The 19141-nt window shown below is 43.7% G+C and overlaps 1 protein-coding gene across 2 annotated transcripts in view; it reads right to left on the reverse strand.

Annotated features, from left to right (window-relative positions):
* ACACA (acetyl-CoA carboxylase alpha) overlaps positions 1-19141 on the reverse strand; it is a gene marked incomplete at its 5' end in the record, with an annotated part of 135274 nt that overhangs the window by 98173 nt on the left and 17960 nt on the right. For both annotated transcript variants that reach the window (XM_082493206.1, XM_082493207.1), the window contains 17 exons: positions 2574-2698; positions 4090-4178; positions 4732-4832; positions 5430-5618; positions 6136-6282; positions 7194-7328; positions 8634-8784; positions 9787-9932; positions 11105-11186; positions 12093-12196; positions 12738-12888; positions 13718-13881; positions 14174-14335; positions 16666-16836; positions 17378-17587; positions 18096-18206; positions 18964-19070. In XM_082493206.1, the coding sequence (XP_082349332.1) occupies positions 2574-2698; positions 4090-4178; positions 4732-4832; positions 5430-5618; positions 6136-6282; positions 7194-7328; positions 8634-8784; positions 9787-9932; positions 11105-11186; positions 12093-12196; positions 12738-12888; positions 13718-13881; positions 14174-14335; positions 16666-16836; positions 17378-17587; positions 18096-18206; positions 18964-19070 (2345 nt within the window). The remainder of the gene's footprint in view (positions 1-2573; positions 2699-4089; positions 4179-4731; positions 4833-5429; positions 5619-6135; positions 6283-7193; positions 7329-8633; positions 8785-9786; positions 9933-11104; positions 11187-12092; positions 12197-12737; positions 12889-13717; positions 13882-14173; positions 14336-16665; positions 16837-17377; positions 17588-18095; positions 18207-18963; positions 19071-19141) is intronic.

Raw genomic sequence — 19141 nt, forward strand, 5'->3', positions numbered from 1 at the left:
CCTGCACCGTGGTCTCTACAAGGATGTATTAAGTTCATAGAATCATAGAATGGTTTAGGTTGGAAGACCATCCAGTTCCAACTCCCCTGCCATGGGCAGGGACACCTCCCCCCAGCCCAGGTTGCTTCAAGCCCCGTCCAACCTGGCCTTGAACACCTCCAGGGATGGGGCAGACACAGCTTCTTGGGGCAACCTGCGCCAGGGGCTCACCGCCCGCACAGGAGAGAATTTCTTCATAATATCTAATCTAAATCTCCCCTCTTCCAGTTTGAAGCCATTCCCCCTCATCCTATCACTCCATGCCCTTGTACAAAATCCCTCCCCAGCTCTCCTGGAGCCCCTTTAGGGACTGAAAGGCCGCAACAAGGTCTCCCCGGAGCCTTCTCTTCCCCAGGCTGAACCCCCCCAACTCTCTCAGCCTATCCTCATAGGAAAGGTGCTCCAGCGAACAGGGATGTCAGCCTTTACTTGAGGTGAAATAACTGACAGTGGTGGGAAGAATGACTACCCAGGAAGGAAAAGGGAAAAGTCTTCGATGTTTCTCTGCGTTGCCCATCTCCCCGCACGCCCCGTACTCCCTCAGACCAACATGGTGCCGGCCGACGTGAAGAGGCAGCAAGGCTCTGCCTCCAAGACACGGCTGGCACAGAGGTGAAAAACTAGACAAAAAAGTTTCAGTCTCATTTTAGCAAGAAATAATCAGGATGACAACAACAAAATAAAGCAGGTAGCTGGCGCTGCACTGGCTTTTGCCTGCACTGATTGGCAAAGGCGGCGAGCAAAGCCTCAAACCAGCTCTCTGACAAGGCCTAACGCCTCCCCGGCACCCCCGTGTAATTACACACTTGAGTGACTGGACTCTGAAGAAAATTGAAGGCCTGAGCTGCGAACAGCTGCCATTTTCTCTCTCCATCACGCCAGCATGATTACTTGAGAAATGAACAGCCCCGGCTCAAAGCTACTCCAGAATTCTCAGAGGAAATATGGCTCCGTGTTCAAATAATGAGATTCTTAAGGCAAGCGTTACTTACAATCACACCACACACCAAAAAGGGAAAGGGGAAAAAAAAAAGGGAAAAAAGGAGAGCCAGAAAGAAAGAATGCTAGGGTCCTTATATCTTACAAATTAGAATTCAAGAAACCCAGCCTCAGCCTACGACAATTATGACTCTTTTTTTGCTTTTGAGAGTTATTTTGTGGATGGCTACTTTGGACATATTTTTGGCAGTAACAGACCACATTATGTTTGTAGAGGGAAAAAAAAAAAAAAAGGTGAGGGCGAGAGAGAGAGAGAGAGAGATAGTATTGTAATTGGCCTCTTTAAAAGCAGGATACCTAACTCTAGCCTGTCAAAAATCATGTCGTAGCTAAATTCATCCTGCCTTGAGGAAGGTAGGCTTTCATTCTGCTTCAAAGCATTATATGGGACAAGGATTTCTTGAGGCTTTTTAGGAAACAGGAAAAAAGAGACAGGACTCAATTGTTGTTTTTTAATTATTTTTCCTGGGAATGTAATTTACTGGGAGTTCTACCCATTAGAGTGGGACTGAAGTTCATGAGAACTGAGATTTTTCATGAGTAACAAGCCAGAAGAACATGAGAAGGTGATGGCAGGTCCTGGCATAAGGATTCACTTGTGTTTCTAGAGTGGAATCTACATCTATCCATGAGGAATACCAACCCCAGGAGATTCCCCGTCCCTTTGCAAGCGCCCTGGACACACCGTCCCAAGGGTCAGAAGCCTGATCTGGAGTGACCAGCTCTGTGCTGAGACATTGAGTCCTAGTCAGATTCCACCATGCAGCCCAGAGTCCAGCCGGTCCAAAAGCTTCACTGCAGACCTGAGATAAGACTTTCTGAGACTATAACCAGGAAGAAGTTAAGAGAGCTGCTGCCAAACCTGTAAGACCAAACTATGGCTCATCAAGGGAGAGCATGTGGAACCCCTCTAGGGCCTCCACATGGGCTGGCTAATGCCATTCACGACCAGGAAGTCACCCCCATTAGTAATGAAGGACCATAAAAATGGTGTTATTACAGAATTATTACCACAAAAAAAATCATCTGCTTTTTGTGCTGGTAGCATATTGCTTTGTTTTTAAAGCAACTCCAGTTTGAGTACCATGAGCTATATAAAGACAGGACCTCTCTGAGACCCCTGAAGATGAAGAAGCAAACTAAAACAAGTATAAAGTGTCAGCCCAGTGTCTGAAAGTTAGCCTCCAGCATCCTCCCAATGTAAGAGTTAAGTCTGCATTCTTATCTCCCCACAGATGCTCACAAATCACTTGCATAATTAGCCTTCATTGCACTCTGATAGGCAATCAATGCAGGCCAGTCATGAACCAGAAGGTGCACAGACACTGAGCTGAACAGTGTGTTCTGGGTCTCCTCTAATGCACGGCTTACATGCCCTAAGAACACATGAAGAAACTCCACACTGCTGCCGCTGCTTCTGTAGCTACAAGGCTTGCATCTTTAAGGGTGAGAGCTGTCAACTCAGTACCTTTCAGAGCATCAAACCTACAACTACAAGAAGCAGCAAATTTCTAGAGCACCAACAGACAACTTACAATGAGCATCGTAACAAGCAGGTTCTTCTTGGTGACCTGGGCATGTGAGAAGATGTAGTTCAATACAGCATTCATATCACTTTTATTCTCTTCCCGAAGGGTAAAGACACACTTGTCATAGTGACCTGCAATCAGAAATGCACATTTTTTTCCAGTCTCCACATCTCTGTGTCAAGGAATACAAGTTACTAGGTTTAACTTTATTTTTCTATATGTACGTTTTGAGAATCTACTTTGCATAGTCCACACAATCAATTCTGGGAAGGAAGCATTCCTCCCACCACCGCCCCCTGAACTGCAAACTTTAAATTAAACATCCTACTCTTATTAAAACGGTTCCAATGCCAAATACCTCCTTTGCGAGCAATACGAAGAGAGGAATGGTGAGCTCAGTCTTTCATTCAAATGACAACCAAAATAAAATAATAGCAAAAAGACTTGCACCATCCTCTACTACCACAAATTGAAGTGAAAATGAATCTGCAGTACCATTATGCTGGTGCAGGTGTTGGACCAGGGCAAAAGAAAAGTAGAGCGGAATCTGAACTACCTGTAAGAGCTAGAGCCTCAAAATTAGCCAGTGTTTCATTGCCATCTTGTGCCTGGATACAGCAGTGCAATGCATTTATTTCAGTTCTCAGATTTGTTCTTATGACCAGCAAACAGCTTCCTGGTATTTTACAGCAGGTGCAAATAACTCAGTGACTTTTTTTTTTTTTACTGCACTCGATTTTCTTACTATAGAATTTAATAAACAGGCAAGATAGAACTAAAGAGCATGGTGAATTTAAACAGTTTTTTTTATTCTAATTTTTCTGCAGATGCTCAGAAATCGGGAAATAAAAATCAAGCTTCTAATATGAAGCTTCTACATGTGGAATACCTGACTGAGGGAACTCTCCAGGGCTGTGCCACTGCTGACAGAGTCAGTGAGGGAACGTGAAGGAGAACTGCTTCATCTCTGATCTAGTACAAGCAAAGACCACACAGACTGGCTGAGCCTCAGTGAGCTCAATAACAGACTAGAAATGAATACAAAGAAACTCATAATTTAGTGAGTCTCTCTTTTCACTCCAGGTCGTACAAACATCCTCACTTACAGGACCATAAACTCATACAGGAGCTATTCTTTTGAAGATTTACAGGGAAAAGGAGCATTCCTACACCGAAAAGAGACCAGAGTCATATTATGACATGTAAACTGTGGGTAAGATGACACAGGATGTAAAAGATGATGGATATACCAAGTGGCAAACCAGCAGATCAGACAGCTTTGGGGTGGAGTTTGTCATTTGCTTGTCATAAGTATTATGAGCACTCCTACCATGAAAACTCAAACTGGACTTAAGCTCCTCTACAAAAACTATCTGACTGGTAGACCTTTAAAAGAAAACCTGCATGGCTTAGCCTCACCACAAAGTTAGAGTACACTTTCTTGAAGGGGGTTCACACTGACCTTCTGGGACCAAATGGGGTTCTTTCAGCAATCAAATCCTTGATTTGCTTAGAGACTCACCGTGCTGAAACTGAGTCTCCACCTTCAGATACTGACGGAGCAGATCCATCACCCCTGCTTTCATGTGACCCCGAATACCACTCCGGTACCTGCAGAAGTAAGTCAGTCAAACCTAGCTCTGAGCGAGACAGGCACGGTCCTGCTTCTGAAGACCTGCAAGTGTGTAACACTCAACACGAGTGGCAGAATAAGCCTGCTTTCTTATGGTTCTGAAAACCTTTGTTGTTATGTGAATACATAACCCCTGCCATTACTGTTGTGGGGTAGCATGGCTCATGTTTTGCATCAAAATGTCCTTTTTCTTCTAAAAATACTCAAAACCCTGGACACTGAAAGGCATAACACACACCACGATGAAATGGCCATGATGTGATCAGTGTAAGGACAGAATTTAAATCTTTCTTTCATATGGCAAAGGGAAAAAGAGGAAAAATCCGTATGTGTGCTTCACACAGGCAGCCAGGAGCCACACGCGTGTGGCCCCCTCACTGTTGACCTCCCTGAGGGAAGTATGCAGGTGTATTGCTAGCGATTTAGACTCTGAGTGTAATAAAAGTGTCTGAATAAAGACAAGCAGGCTCCGGTCTTTCAAGCAGCAGGAACAAAAAAAAGGGTTCAGGGGCAGCCCTGAAAACGGCTCACCTCTGTACAAGCTGCACAATGCTCTGAGTGTTCATGAAGAAGACCTCACGCTCTGATTTGCGGTTCAAGGTGGCTGCATGGCTATCCAAGATATTGGCAATCTGAAAGAGAGCAAACACATGACAGTCCCGGCCCTGGATGGGACAATCTGGCTGAACAACCAGCAGAGAAGCTGAGAACTTCCAGACAGACCAGACCAGAGCTCCAGCAGACTCCAACAAAGGCCAAAGGCTTAAACTGCTAAGGAAGTTAATGACCTGCCAATGACACAAAAATCAATGCACAATATCGTATACTGGAGAAATCACCTTCCAACATCTGATTACCTGATCAGGCCTCCCTTAGTTGCAATCACTCTTCTTTAAGGTTACGTCAACACTACAAATTGCACTGCAGCACATGTACCAGGCAAAAAACAAACACATAAATGCCCACAAGGCCACTGATATGATTAAACTGCTTCCAAACTGCCTGTTTAAAGCTATACCGAGCAGGGAACACAAACCCTTCAGCACAGGCAAAGCAGGCAAGCCTTTAAGCTCGAGTGATACACGTAAGCATCTTTCATCATGAAGATCCCATACTCAAATGCATCATTTGGGTCCAACTAACTTCCAGGTAATTTAAAGGAACTTTGTCTCTCTCTCTGCCCCAATGCAAACCAGTTTTTATTCCTCTATGTAAGTGTGGTTGATCACCTGTTGGCTGGGAAACTGGCAAAGGACTGATGTGATGTTGCTGGCATATTGGGCCATCTCCTTCTTGATGGACTTCTCTACATTGGGTGGGATCCGTCCAGAAACACTGGTCATGATGTCCTGAAGTTCCAGCAGAGGCAGAGATGGATCTCTCAGTGTCTTCATTAGTCGCTCAACCCAGCCTTTCACCTAAAGACAAGTCAGTGTAGAGATAAGCATGAAGAAAAGAATAAGCAGCAAGAAGGGAGACGAGGAAAGGCTTTTCATTGAGCTTGTCTTCACTGTTTTTATCACACAGCTATAGTCCAGGGACTAAGAGAGAGAATTGGGGTAAATGACAAAGCTGCTGTGCTACCTTACATCAACAGCTGACTTAGATTCATCCACTTTCTTTCCTCCTCCCTCTAGGACTTCTACCGCAGCTGGCTATGCACGCAGCTCCCATGTATGAGGCTGCAGGCACAGGCAGTAAAAATCAAGCTCAACTCCTGGTCTTTGACTTTGTTTGGGTTGCCACAGAGGGGACGCTCCCATCTTACTCTCTGGTGAGTCTGACTATAAGGAAGTCTAAGAAAGACAACCAAATCGAGCTGGGTAATACTACCCTGACTCTTGGTCCTCCGGCTGTGCCATGCAAATTGGCCAGCCTTACCTTGAACTGAAAGAATATTTGTGCTCTCGCTCTGAAACAAGAAGTAACTGGTACCTTGCTGCTGAAGTAGGGCTCTGGCAGGCAGTATCCATTCATCACATTGACCAGGTTATCTAGGACATAATGGAAGATGCGATGGAGTTTCTCGCCTCGAAGTGCTGTGCTCTGGATCTGCGGCAAGGTACCCGTGTGCAGTTCAGCCTGGAAACACAGTGAACAGCACAGTGTCACTAACCCTCCTGTATGGCATTAGCCGTGGTGGTAACATCCAGTTACCTTCAACTGGAGTCTCCGATTTAACTTGGAAGAATTCCCAGAGTGAAAAATGCACTTTGTTGAGTAACAGGAAAGTTATGAGCTTGATCTCCAACAGTTCTGTGCTGTGTACACCCACAAAAAAAGCTTCCAACCTCTCTCCCAAACACATTACAGTTGATCTCCTTATTTAGATCCAGGATGACCAAAAGTCTCAAAGAAATGCACAGGAAAAGCCAACAGTTGGGTGCTGACAATCACTTTCCACCCCCTGCACGACAACCTCCCACAATTTTCAACTAGCTATTGCTAAAGGAACAATAGATTCTCTTCCACTGCCACCGGTTACATCCCAGCCTACCATCCCTAAAAGAATCTATCTCTTTCTCTTTCCCCTTAAAGACCCATGTCCCAGGCTCTTTTTCTGTATTTCCAGATTTGCTACAATTGCTTTCACAGGGCCCGACACTCTTGGAGTTGGGATATCAACTCCCATCCTCCCAAAGAGCATTACTTAAAGAAGAATACTTGATAAAAAGAAGTTAAATAAACTTGCATAGGAATAAAGCAGGTAGAAAAATCTGACCAACCTCCAATATCCTAGACAGCCATATACCCACGATAGTACTGAGGTAAGAAGAGAACAAGAATGGTACATAAACTTAGCCTGAATCAGAGAAAGAGACAATAATCTGAGTCCTAGTCCTCATCTGAGACAAATAAATGGTAAAGTGACAATTCCAGTACAATGCACAAATCTGAAATTGGTTGAGTACACTGGACCAACTCGTACCACTCTCAACATCGCTCCCCTATTAAAAACACAACACATATCTGTGCTTCCTGCAACTTCTTACCTGCTGAACCCTGCTGGGATCATCCAGCTGGAGCTTGGCAATCACACAGCCTGGATCCAAGACGGCCCCTGGGCGTTTGACATAATGGATGCAGCCTGATTCTCCTGCTGTTAGTGTCATCACCATTTTCATCACCTGTAGCAAGGAAAACAGGTTACACACTCAGCTTCCACGTTCCCCAAATGGTTCTAGTTTTGTGAGCCAGCAGCCAATGTTCTACCACAGACAAACCTGCACGAGCAGCTTTTGCATTCAGGCTTTCTCAAAGGCTTAAAAGCATACACGTTGGGAACAAAACTCCAGACACTAAAGTGAATGGCAGAACAAAATAACCAGCCGCCAATTAGAGGAACGTCACCTGTTCCACACTGCTTGGACCAACAGGTACTCAGGAAGGTCCCACATTCAACACGATGAACAAAGCAGACACCATTTACTGCTGCAGGTGCTGCACTCTGAAGGCTAGCAGTGGGAGAGCCACTCTTAGAGCTACAGCAACACGTTCACTTTCAGCAGAGGGAACTAGGATTACTTTCTAGAGGTCACAGGTCTCAGATCGCTCTTCACAAACACAGATGCTTCCTTAGATCAACCATGGAAGCTCTTTCCTTTGGAGCAGAAGGGTTGGGTATGGGGGGAGACAGTCTAGTTTTACCATTGCTATACTATATGCCACAACTGGGAACACAGGAATTGAGTAGGTGGTTCCTTCTTAGCTATGGCTCTATTGCAATGTAAAAGCACTTACATAAACTATCTGGATTTCTGGCTTGAAATTTTTCTCCTACACGTTGTCCCCAACTGGTTTAATTGCCCCTCTGTCAACACACACCCTCCCCTCCCTCAAATCTGTTTTGAGCCATGCACTCCTACACAACCTCTCATGCTTTCCTCACAGTGATGCAGAAATTGTTCCTCCTCCTCTCTAAGAGTTAAGTAACTTCCAAGGGAGAAGGGAGGAGTGACACTTATTAACTCATCCGATCAACCTGATAAATGATCAGGTAATCAGAGAAATCTTAATCCCAGCATATAACTCTGCTTCTGAGGCTGTGTTAGTACTAAGTAGTGGTCTACAAGTAGAAGGCCTTCTTCACCACAGCTAGAAAACACAGTCTCCATGGATCCCACCCTCCCTTGGTATCACAGCAAGATCATAACCCCAGTCTCGCTGATGAGAAATTTTGGTTATCACTTGGTGTACAGCCATTAACACTCAAATTTCAGCTGTTAAGTAATTTCTTCCCCAGCCCATCACTCTCACTGCTGACTCCTGCATTAGTCCAGGTTAAAACTCAGACAAAGTTTGGAACGGAAATACAGTGAATTTTCCCTTACACTCAATTCCCAGTTCCAAAGCATTCAACTTTATTTTCCCTCAGCTTTTCCCTGGGCAGATTCAGCATCTGCAGCCAAGTCAGTTCTTTGAGACTCTCTTACCTCTATCTCTGCAAAGCACTGGCCTGCAAACACGTGTCCCCCATCCTCTACCACATACTGGATAAGCTTCCCAGCCGAAGGTGAGCGCAGAATTGAGGGATCATTCTCCTTTTCAAACACACAGGTCTTGTTACCTATAGTGATGCGATACCTAGGAAAGAATGGGACAAATCACTGCAACAGAATTTCTTGTGGAAAGCATTGGAAGGGGAAAATCCATTCTCTCCCTACTCTACTTCAAAACAAAATTAAACAAAACACCTCAACCAGCTCTTCTGAGCTGAACAGCACGGCCCTGCATATGGAGGTTCAGATTAATCAGGATTAATTAAATTAAACAGGACTATGAAAGCCATGGATCAGAAACCATAGAATAGCCCTTAGCAAGGGGTACGTATGTTACATCTGTGCTTCTTCTCTACCAACAAGTATCACTCACCAATGAAGTTCAAGATTTCATATAAACAAAACCGGATGTCAGCAGCAATTACACTTCCCATACGTAACACGCAATGCATTCACCAAACTGCCCACCTCGTGCAAAATCCTCCTGTATCCAGAGCAAAGCTGAAAAGAGCAGGATGCACCCGAGCCACAGACTGAGAGGTTGAGTTTTTATAACATTTTCTAACCCAGAAAGTTAGCCGAACTCTCTGTACTCCTGACCAGATTTGTTACATTTGTCACAAAAAGACACCAGCAGAGGGGGCAGTGGTTCACATCCCAGAAGCTGGAGATTTACTGACCTTATGGCTATGATCCCTGCAGGGAATTTTGACGGAATGCACTGAAATTGTAAATCTTGTATCTATTTATAAGGCAGCTGTGGAGTTTCCAGGATTTTAAAGATTTTCATGTTCTGTTTTTTGTTTTGTTTTGTTGGATTTTTTTATAATCCGAAAGGGCACTTTTAAAGAACCAGCAGAAGAATATGGACTCCGCATTGGTACATATTCAGATCTTTCTTCTAACAGCAGTCAAGATCTGTTCTTCAGGTGAAGGCAACTTCCCCTTTTAAACTTATCCATAATACTTCTAGTAATCTCTCCTAGGAGAGAATTCCATCTCATGCTAATCTTTGGGAAGCATAAAGGTACAAGTACACCTAATTTTTGCTTGTATGTAAATGATAAACATCTTTACAGGTTGCTACCTGTCCACTTCTTCTTTCATGTAGGTGGTATAGCTGCTACCATCGTAAGACAGTAGCAGTCCTCCATCGCTCAGTCGGTGCACGTCAACTTCCACACAGGAGCTGTTCATGATGACCACGTAGGAATTGGGAGACTGTCGGGTCACCTGCAGGTCCACAAGAATTGTACATACCACATGGAATAAAAGCAGCACTGATAGTGCCTTTGTTGCCACAACATACACAGTTTCCCAAGCACTGCAATGGTGGGAATTAAAGAAGGGGAACAGAGCCATTTGTTCCCATGTTAGATGGAAAAAAAAATGCAAAAAAATTTGGGATCACAAAGCCGAGCATTTAGCAGTCAAGAGATGCCAGAACTAATGCTGTTCATGAATCTTGATTTAATCCTCTCACAGTTATGCATTAATTGCACAGGTTTGATTATGCAATCGTATACCATTTCTTCACCCCAATCTACATACAAGTCACAGTCGTGTACTATAATTGCAAAATGAATGAGATAATTTGGAGAAAAAAAGAGAGATTGTCTCACAGAGAAAGCAGCTAAAGCTTTCCCTGGAAAAAGGGATCCCATCACAGTCTCTGCCACAAAGTGCCTATTTGAATCTGGGTAAACCCCTTAAAGCATACTTTAGCTGCTATTCAGTGCCTCTCTACTTCTCATCAAAGGGGTGCCAAGATAAAATCACAGAGGTGCAGAGGTGCAGAATACTTAAACCTGCGAAAAACGGTATATGGTGATGTCATTAAAATCTTCACCATAATAAATTTGCCCTAGGAAGCTAATTAAGATTGCATAGGCAATCTGAAATCTAGTATTTCCTAACTTTTGCATGCTTGGTTTCACAACCTTTAAACAGTATTTCTAACATTGTTTTTTGCATGCTGCAAAGAAAAAGCAACACTAAAGGGAAAAATTGCTACAAATCCTGTCAAGCTGATGAAACTGGGCTCAAACACCTGACAGGGTAGATCTACGTATTCAGAAACACCAGTCGAAAGTTCTCGTCAACCAACAGGCAGTAGTCTGCCTACAACAAAGTATTCTTCACCCTTGCAGAGCATTTCTTGACCCCAAAAGGTTAAAAAGTTTATAGAGATACACAGAGATATTGAAATGGAAAGATGTGATGGGGTATTATCATAAGGGAGATTGTACTGATTTCTTAACCCCACTAAAGCAGAGAAAATAAACCCTGCATGGATTTAATTCCAATAATTACATGTATTACAAAGATTAAGCCAGATCAGCACACAAACAGACATTTCCAATGAAAACTGGCAAGCTGATGACTTTCCACACTGTGCACCATACCTTTAGCACGTATTTCCGTCCTTCATAGATGAGTTCCACATCCACAGTGTTTAGGAGAGTATGAGCAGGCAGGACTTGGCCCCTTGAAAGAGAAGTACAAACCAAAATTGGTCTTCCACAAGCCACCAAATGGCTATCAGGGGCCCAAGCAGGTTCAAAGATGCATGCAAAACACTAGCCAAGAGATGGGAGCAGGTTTTTAAACCATCTCTTCTTAGGAGAGACACACATGACAAAGCCAGCCCATCTCTCTCCAGTGACAGAGACCAGCTTTACTCTCCTGTCCATACACCCACCGTTGCCTTAGAGAAGAGTCTGCAAAAGGAGCATCACAGCCTGAATTACAGAACATGTAGCGTGACTTAACAGAGGCATAAAGCAGCTTTTCTCCCTGCAGCTCTGTTTACGTAGGGACTCACCAACAGGACACTGAGGGGAAGAACTCTGTTAAGAGTGGACCTGGATCACACCTGCATCACACCTGGATCACAACTGGATCACATCAGGTTTAGCCTGACAATGTCTCCCTACAGCACCTGCCCTGCTTTAAAGCCAGCAGGAGCAGAGAGGGTTTTCTAAGTACTAGCGGGAAACATTCAATTTGGAAAATTATGTCAAACCTGGAAAATGAGATCAATCCTCAAAACAGGAAGAAGACAATATCTGGTGATGCAAGACTCCCTAATGTTGTACTAGCAGCACACAGAGAAAGAACTCCACATTTCTGAGCCATTTCTTGGAGCTTTTGCCAAAACTGCCGGAAACCAAACCAATCTGTGCAAGCAGCAGGTGATATTTTGGAGAGATGCATAGATATCTGCCAGTTTTCTTAGGCCAGTAGACAAACAGCTTCCTGGGGCCAGAGAACAGTCAGCAGATAACAGGCTCTGTGCATTTCTGGATAGTACTGAACTTGAACAACAGTTGTAAATCAAAACTAATGACTATCTGCTTATCAGCTATCTACCAGACCAGCTTGCAATTTTACCTTTCCAGAGAGTGCAGAAAGTTGGAGACACTGTTTCGGAAGCTCACATCAGCCACGTGCAGAGCTCCACACACCACTCCCAGCATGGTATCAGGCCTTTCAGCCTAGAAAGAAAGGGTACATAACACTGTTACATCTCCTTTAGCTTCAGTCCATTCTGGACACCCACTTGAAGAATCAACAGCCTCGGCTCTATTTGAAAATTAAGTCTGTGTAACATCCATGCATCTCTTTAAAATTAAGTTGGTGTAGCATCCATGCAAACGCTACGTAGAAGCAACCACCTCTGTAACTCCTTAAAAGAAAATCACATTTTTTTCTTCCTGGATCAAATCTTGAGGCTCCACCTACATTTCCATTATCATCTGTCCCAAACCACAAAGCAAAATACCAGCCTTAATTCACATGTACACTGAGATGCTTTTCTGGCCAACTTTCAGACCACCTTTCCCTGACATGGATGACCTGAGAATTTTATATAAATAAGAATTAAGGCTAGTGAAAATGTTTATGAATAAAGTAGTAAGTGGACATTAACCACTCCTAAATCCTTGTCCTCTTGCAACCAGCATGCACCAAGCTTGCCCCCTGACCCCCTTCCCCTCCTCCCTGCAGTTTGTAGTCCTGCAGAGCAAGCAGCTGCACCTGAACTTTCTCAGCAATGAGCCGATCCAGCCAGCCAGTGTCAATGCGGTTCTGCTGAAAGCTCTCTGTTTCCAAGAGTTTAATCAAGTATTCAACAGTGGTTCGGAAATCCCCTCGGATGGACAGCTCCTTCAAAGCCACTACCATGTTTCTGAAAGAGAAAAGAATACCTATTATCTATCCCATACTAGCAGCCATGTGCAAGCTGGTAACTCTAGATAGCTCCCCATGAGCTGCTGGGAAAAAACAGTCTGAAGGTAATAGCAGAAGAGTATGTGCACTGGAGCAAGATCCTATATGACATGCTCGGGAATGAAAGAATATTGATTTTCTTCAGCCTGCTGCTGGTGTGAACAAAAGCAGCTCAGACAGCACCAGCTCTGAGATCAGGAGGTCCCACCGTTATCAACATCTAGGCATCTACCACATGTCAGAGATATACAGAAGACAGACAGGCGTGGTCTCCGTCCCACCCAGACTGGAACAGAGAAAAGGCTCTGGATGAAAAACAGCATGGATGACAGGTCGGACAATCCTGTCTTATGACGAGATGCTTTAACATTCCACACCACATAAGGACACTCGGTGGTTCATAAACCTTTATAAGGCACAGGCATAGCAAGTTATCAATGTTTTTGATAACTTGTGTTATGTTTTTATCATAACCTGCCACCAGAATGCTTTCAAAGAGGGACTTCAACACAACGGTAGCTATATCATACCCCAGCAGCAGGTATACAAGACAGAAATGAAACAGAAAGGAAAAAGTTAAAGAGAAGTATGCAACAAATGTAGGAATGTAGGTGAAACACAGTGGAATTGCAAAGCAAGACAGCATGAGATGCCTGACCGTGATGTGGAAAACAAGGTAAAGAGAGGGAAACTTCTCTTAAAGCTCCTAGAAGAGTTTTGTTTTACCCGTTGCACTTTGGATCAAAACAAGCAATTTTCAAGTTTCTACCACTATTCGGACTACTTACGAAATGGCTTCTTCACGATTTTCTCCCCAGGAGAAGCAGTGACCAAATTGAGAATCGGCAAATTCATGAAGCCCTCCTGCAGCAGCAACACTGAAATAGCCCCAGACATTCTTATTGCTGCGGAAATTCAGTTCCTGAACTGTACCAGAACTGGGCTTAAACCCCTGTAAAGACAGACAGACATTGCTATACACCCTAAAGAAAAAGTAAATAATCCAGAATTAGGGAAGGAATTAAGAGTTCTGAAAGCTAGAGCACCTCTGTGCTGCAACGTGAACAAATAAGTTCAGGCTGTGTCTAACCAGAGTCTACAGAACCAACAGGTAAGTGAGATAAGGGAAGATTCTTTTAAATTTGCTGCCAAACTTTCCAGGATCAGCAGCAGGGATTGAATCTAGGTGTAAAGCCTACGGTTCTCAGAGTGTGATCAGTAACTACACAATTAAAAACACTCACCTCATCAGGATTCTCACTAGTGATACGCGCAGCGATGACATGGCCACGTGGACAGGGCACATGGGCTGAATTCTCAAAATCAATAGATCCATCTCCCCATGGAGAGACACCATACATCACTCTGATATCCTTGATCCTGTGGAGGGGAATCCCCATGGCAATCTATGGGAAAAAAAAAAAGTAATAATAATAATAATAATGAAACCATCAATAAGTAAGTTTCTCTCCTCACAGAGAATACCTATTCCTTGAAGAATTAATTCCACCAATTCTCTGTTGAAGCTGATGCTGCTGTTCCAGTATAGCAAATATACATGCCTGTTTTCTGATGTGATCCTTCTCCATTGACACATCTTGGAACATTCATATTTCTCAGGACAGCTGAGCTCAGTGTAATATCCACCTTAAGCCCTTCAGCCAGTATTTTCCATTGACTGATTAAAAGGCTCTGGAGAAAGCTGGCCAGTGCTAAGTCAGCTGAGGATGGGCGTGCATTAGGCATGTTAAAAATATACTAAGGTCCCAGTGAGACAGAAGGCCCCTAATTGGTTATAGGAAACTGTGGAATTTTGCAACTATGAACTGTAGAGAAAGTAATCTGCAAAACTGGCTGCTGGCTGTATCCTTATGGAGTAAAGTCCCACTTGTTCTGTTTATTAGATGGGATTTTTTTTTTTTTTTTACAGCTACGGTTCAAAAAGGCTGAGCTTTAGTTTAACCACTTATTTCAGCTATTAACCAGACACCAACAGACAAAAGATCAAACTGGTTACAATATCAACGCACCATTCTATGAAATTGTATCTAGCACCAGGAATATGAAGAACAGTGCCAAAAGAATGAGGAAATCATCGGACCAGGTACAAAACTCCCAGTGCCTGGCAAACACAGACACAGAGCTACTGGAATCACCTGCTGAGAGAAGGTCTCAGGCCAAAACCAAATAGTCTCCTGACAAAATCAAGATGATCCTGCTCCTGAGCAGCCCACAAGGCATTACAGTTCAAGCATTTGTTTCCTCCACCATCTATCCAATAACTTCGAAATGCAAACAGGACGGAAGAAGAAAGAAACTAGAAAGAAAGCAAGAGGGTAAGAATGGGAGGGCTGAGAAAGTGGAAGTAGAAAAGCACCTAGAGCCCCCAGTGTGATGACGAAGAGGGAAAGAAGACTGCAGCATTCATCCACCAGTGGAAAAGATGGGGCTGAGAAGATGGAGATAGCCTGGCAGCACACGGGGAGTTCGGTGGGGACACACAAGGGAGAGATGAGCCACAGCGTATGCAACAAATGCTTTCTACAGCATCTGTGAAGGATTCCCTCATTACCGTGGGGATCAGAACAACAAAAAGCCTACCGGTTCATGGAAGCCATAACTGTCACTCACTGTGATGACTTCTCCTTGAAAAAGCAATAAATCAAGACAAATTCTTGGTCACTCTGCCACATCTATTCAAGTAGCTAATTATCAGGCACAAACCCTGTTTTGTGGAAAGGCAGAAGAGCAGGGACCTCAGCCAGGAGGAGGAAGCATCTGCTATGAGCGAGGGGCTTGGAGAGGTAGAAACAATTGCTCTGGAAGTCAGGAACTGCTCATCAAAATTAAAAAGACCCAAGACACTTTCCTGAACCTCAAACAACTGCTGAGCTTGCTGAAAGATGAAAAATCCAATTGTCTGTTCTTTTTTCCCCTCCTTTTGTCATTAGTAACTCTGGGAAGAGGCTGTTGTCCCTCAGAAGCAGAGTGGGTGATGCACTGCTCAAAACTGGCACAGCATTTGATTGCTCTGCTACCCTCAGAAGCCAACTCCTTTCACAAAATAATTTTAGAGCTTAAAGTTGAACTACTCATGGGTAGAGCTTGTTAAGACAGGCTTTTTTACACACAACCTTTCCTTAAATCAGTTTTTCTACCTCTGTTTTGTTCCTCTATTGCTTCCCTTCACACTCCTTTTAACTGCAGGTCTGCCTGAGCAGTCCAGGAGAAACAACTAGAAAATAACCCCTCTTTGCTTTCCAAACCACAAAGAGCCAAATGGTAGAGCTCTAACTTAGCGAAACAGTCATAACAGAAGGGATGCATATGTATTTTGGAATACCAAATGAAGCTTTGCTCCAGCCACAGAAGATAAATCCCAAGCTGAGACAGTACCAAAACGGCCCTTTGAGTTATTGGGTATATTGGTCAAGGAGGAAATGTGGGGGGCTCCTGTATCGCCTATCTGCACATGAAGATACAGGCCATATTTAGCAGAGCTCTCTAATACTTTCTCTATGTTCTCTATCAGTACCAAGATCTAGTCATCTGCATAATGTCAGTATGCGATCCAGTTTTAACACAGAACCCTGGCTGTGACTCAGACAAGAGTCCGCCCCCCTGTTTTACTAAGGCTTCGGCAGAACAGGTCTTTCACGCTCAGGTCTATTCAACATACCACAGTTCGGGTACTTCTGAGAGCCTGCAGGAGCAGGGTGCCTGCGCACCGACTCACCTGGAGCTGCGCTGCCGGCAGGTTAACGTCAGCCACCATCTCTGTGCAGGGGTGCTCCACTTGCAGGCGGGGATTCAACTCCAGAAAGTAGAAACTGCCATCCTGGCTGTACAGGTACTCCACCGTGCCTGCACTCACGTAGCCCACCATTTTGGCAAGCTTCACCGCACACTAGGATACAGGAAAGAAGAATATTTGATTTCCAGGCCCCAGACTCTGCTCATTCACCCCACCAACTTTAGATTTTTTTTGCTAGCATTCTGAAACAGCCAAAAGCTTGTACCAGGCCCGAGAACTGCTCAAAGAAAAGCACATGGCACAGGAGTTTTAATTTCCAGGTTATTTCATTTACAATTTTCAGAAGGCAGAGTTTGAAGCTAATATTTATAATACTCAGCATTAAACAATTCATATGACTCCTGCAACTTGCTTTTAATATTACAATATACATTTAAAATACACTTCCCTCCTATTTTTGGCATGCATGCATTTTTGAAGGGAGCTCTACAGCTGTTTCTCAGCACATGGTGGACCCAGCGAAACATGGAAACATGAGCAGTTGCCCACATTAAGCAGTTTGAGACACGCAACCCCTATATTGCTTCTTTAAAAGATTCAACAATACAAAATTCTTGGCGATGTCCAAAAAAAAAAAGTCCTGCCTGTTTCTGGAGTCTCACAACGAAAAAAGAGCTTGCAGAGCCACTCTCACCTGCTCCATGTGCTCAAACACCACTGAAGTCGCAATAGAAGCGGGTGCTTCCTCAATAATCTTCTGGTGCCTGCGCTGCACGGAGCAATCCCGGCCAAAGAGAGAGATGGCATTGCCATACTGATCTGCCAGGATCTGCACCTCCAAGTGGCGGGACTGCTTGGCTAGTCTCATCACAAAGATTGGAGAGCCTGGGACTTCAGCTTGCACCTACGGCAGAGATAGCATATAAATAGGTAGATCATTTTTGCAAACATCTGTCTTAGTCACGACCATCCCAAGTTAGTTTTTTAAGCAAGAAACTTCCATAGTATGTTCCCTGGGCCACTTAAGGCTGCAAACACCCTGTGTTCTCTTTTATGTAATTATAGTGCCATTTCCATTCCTCTCAGCTTTCCTAAATAACCCAAAAACTAAAGAAGGCTCATGTCCCTCAGCATTTTTGAGTTACACTGCAGATGCCCTCTATTACTTGGATTTATTCAGCATTTCTTGTGATGTCTGGGCATTTGACAACTGTATTGGATATGCACATACATTGAAATCCTACCAACGTTCAGAGCAAAGAAAGCATGAACTCACAATTCAAAGTAGCTAAACAGGCTCTGATACATAATGCAGACTTTTTCAGTTCGTTAACATTTCTAAATCAGTGCTCTCAGAATCACCCAACCTGAACATTTAGAACAAGGCAGTACAAATCAATGGGAAAAGTTACCTGTCGAAATAGGTTGGGGAAGTCATCTGCATTGTTAACTTTCCTGATTCCTTTTCCCCCTCCTCCTTCAGAAGCCTTGATCATGACAGGGTAGCCAACCTCCTCAGCAGCCTGATCAAGACAGGCAGAAAAACATGGGTAAGTACAAAAAGGTAGCAGAATCAAGTTGAAAAGATCATTATTTCCCTGTTGATTTGTGTTCAAGCTTCCACGTCTGACTCTATTTAGCAACCAAGACACAAATGGAATAGAAACCAAATATTCCAGTTTGAGAGGGTGTCTGTAGTTGGAAAAACCAGCAGTGATTTTGTGACTACAGAGAACTCTTGCCTCTCAAAGAGATCACAAAATCTTTTATCAGTGCTTCTCACCATGAAATTTACAAACTCATAGAAAAGCTTTTTTGTAATACAGAAAATCATTAAGCTGGGTAACATGGGGAAATCATGTACGCCACCCCCTCTCCTCACAAAGGTAAATTCCCAAACCCTGTACTGTGCCAGGAATATTTTTTCTTCTAGAAATCTTCCTCAAATGAAAACTTAACAAAAGATGAATCCAAGTGTGAGGTCATGGGTCTTTATTAAAAACACCTTCTTCCTGCATTAAACAAAAAATGGAAGAGAGCCCCTAATGAAATACAATTTTGTTCCCATTTTTTCTCTTTCTCCTAATTCTCACTTAATCCTGCAGGCTGGGCCCAAAGATGATATATGAAAGATCACGTTCCAACTTCCAAGATTCAGCTCAGGGAGGCTGACAGTCTAATTCTACTCTGTACTCCCTTCAAAAATAAGTTAAACCCTGAGCTCTCTCCAGGTGTGCATGCAGCGGGACCTCAAATACCTCCAAAATACTGGCCACATACCCGCAGTCCATCATCTGCATCCTTCACATAGCCCTTTTCATATAGCTCCTGAGGAACATTCAAGATACGCTTCTGAAGATCATTTTCCTGCCAGTCCACTCGAAGACCTGAAATATAAGCATTATGTTCTTAGCTCATTCTGCTGCGAGGCTCAGGGAGAACTCACATGTCAGTCGTA

The sequence above is a fragment of the Vanellus vanellus genome (genome assembly GCF_965231255.1).
Source record: "Vanellus vanellus genome assembly, chromosome: 19".
Taxonomy (NCBI): Eukaryota; Metazoa; Chordata; class Aves; order Charadriiformes; family Charadriidae; genus Vanellus; species Vanellus vanellus.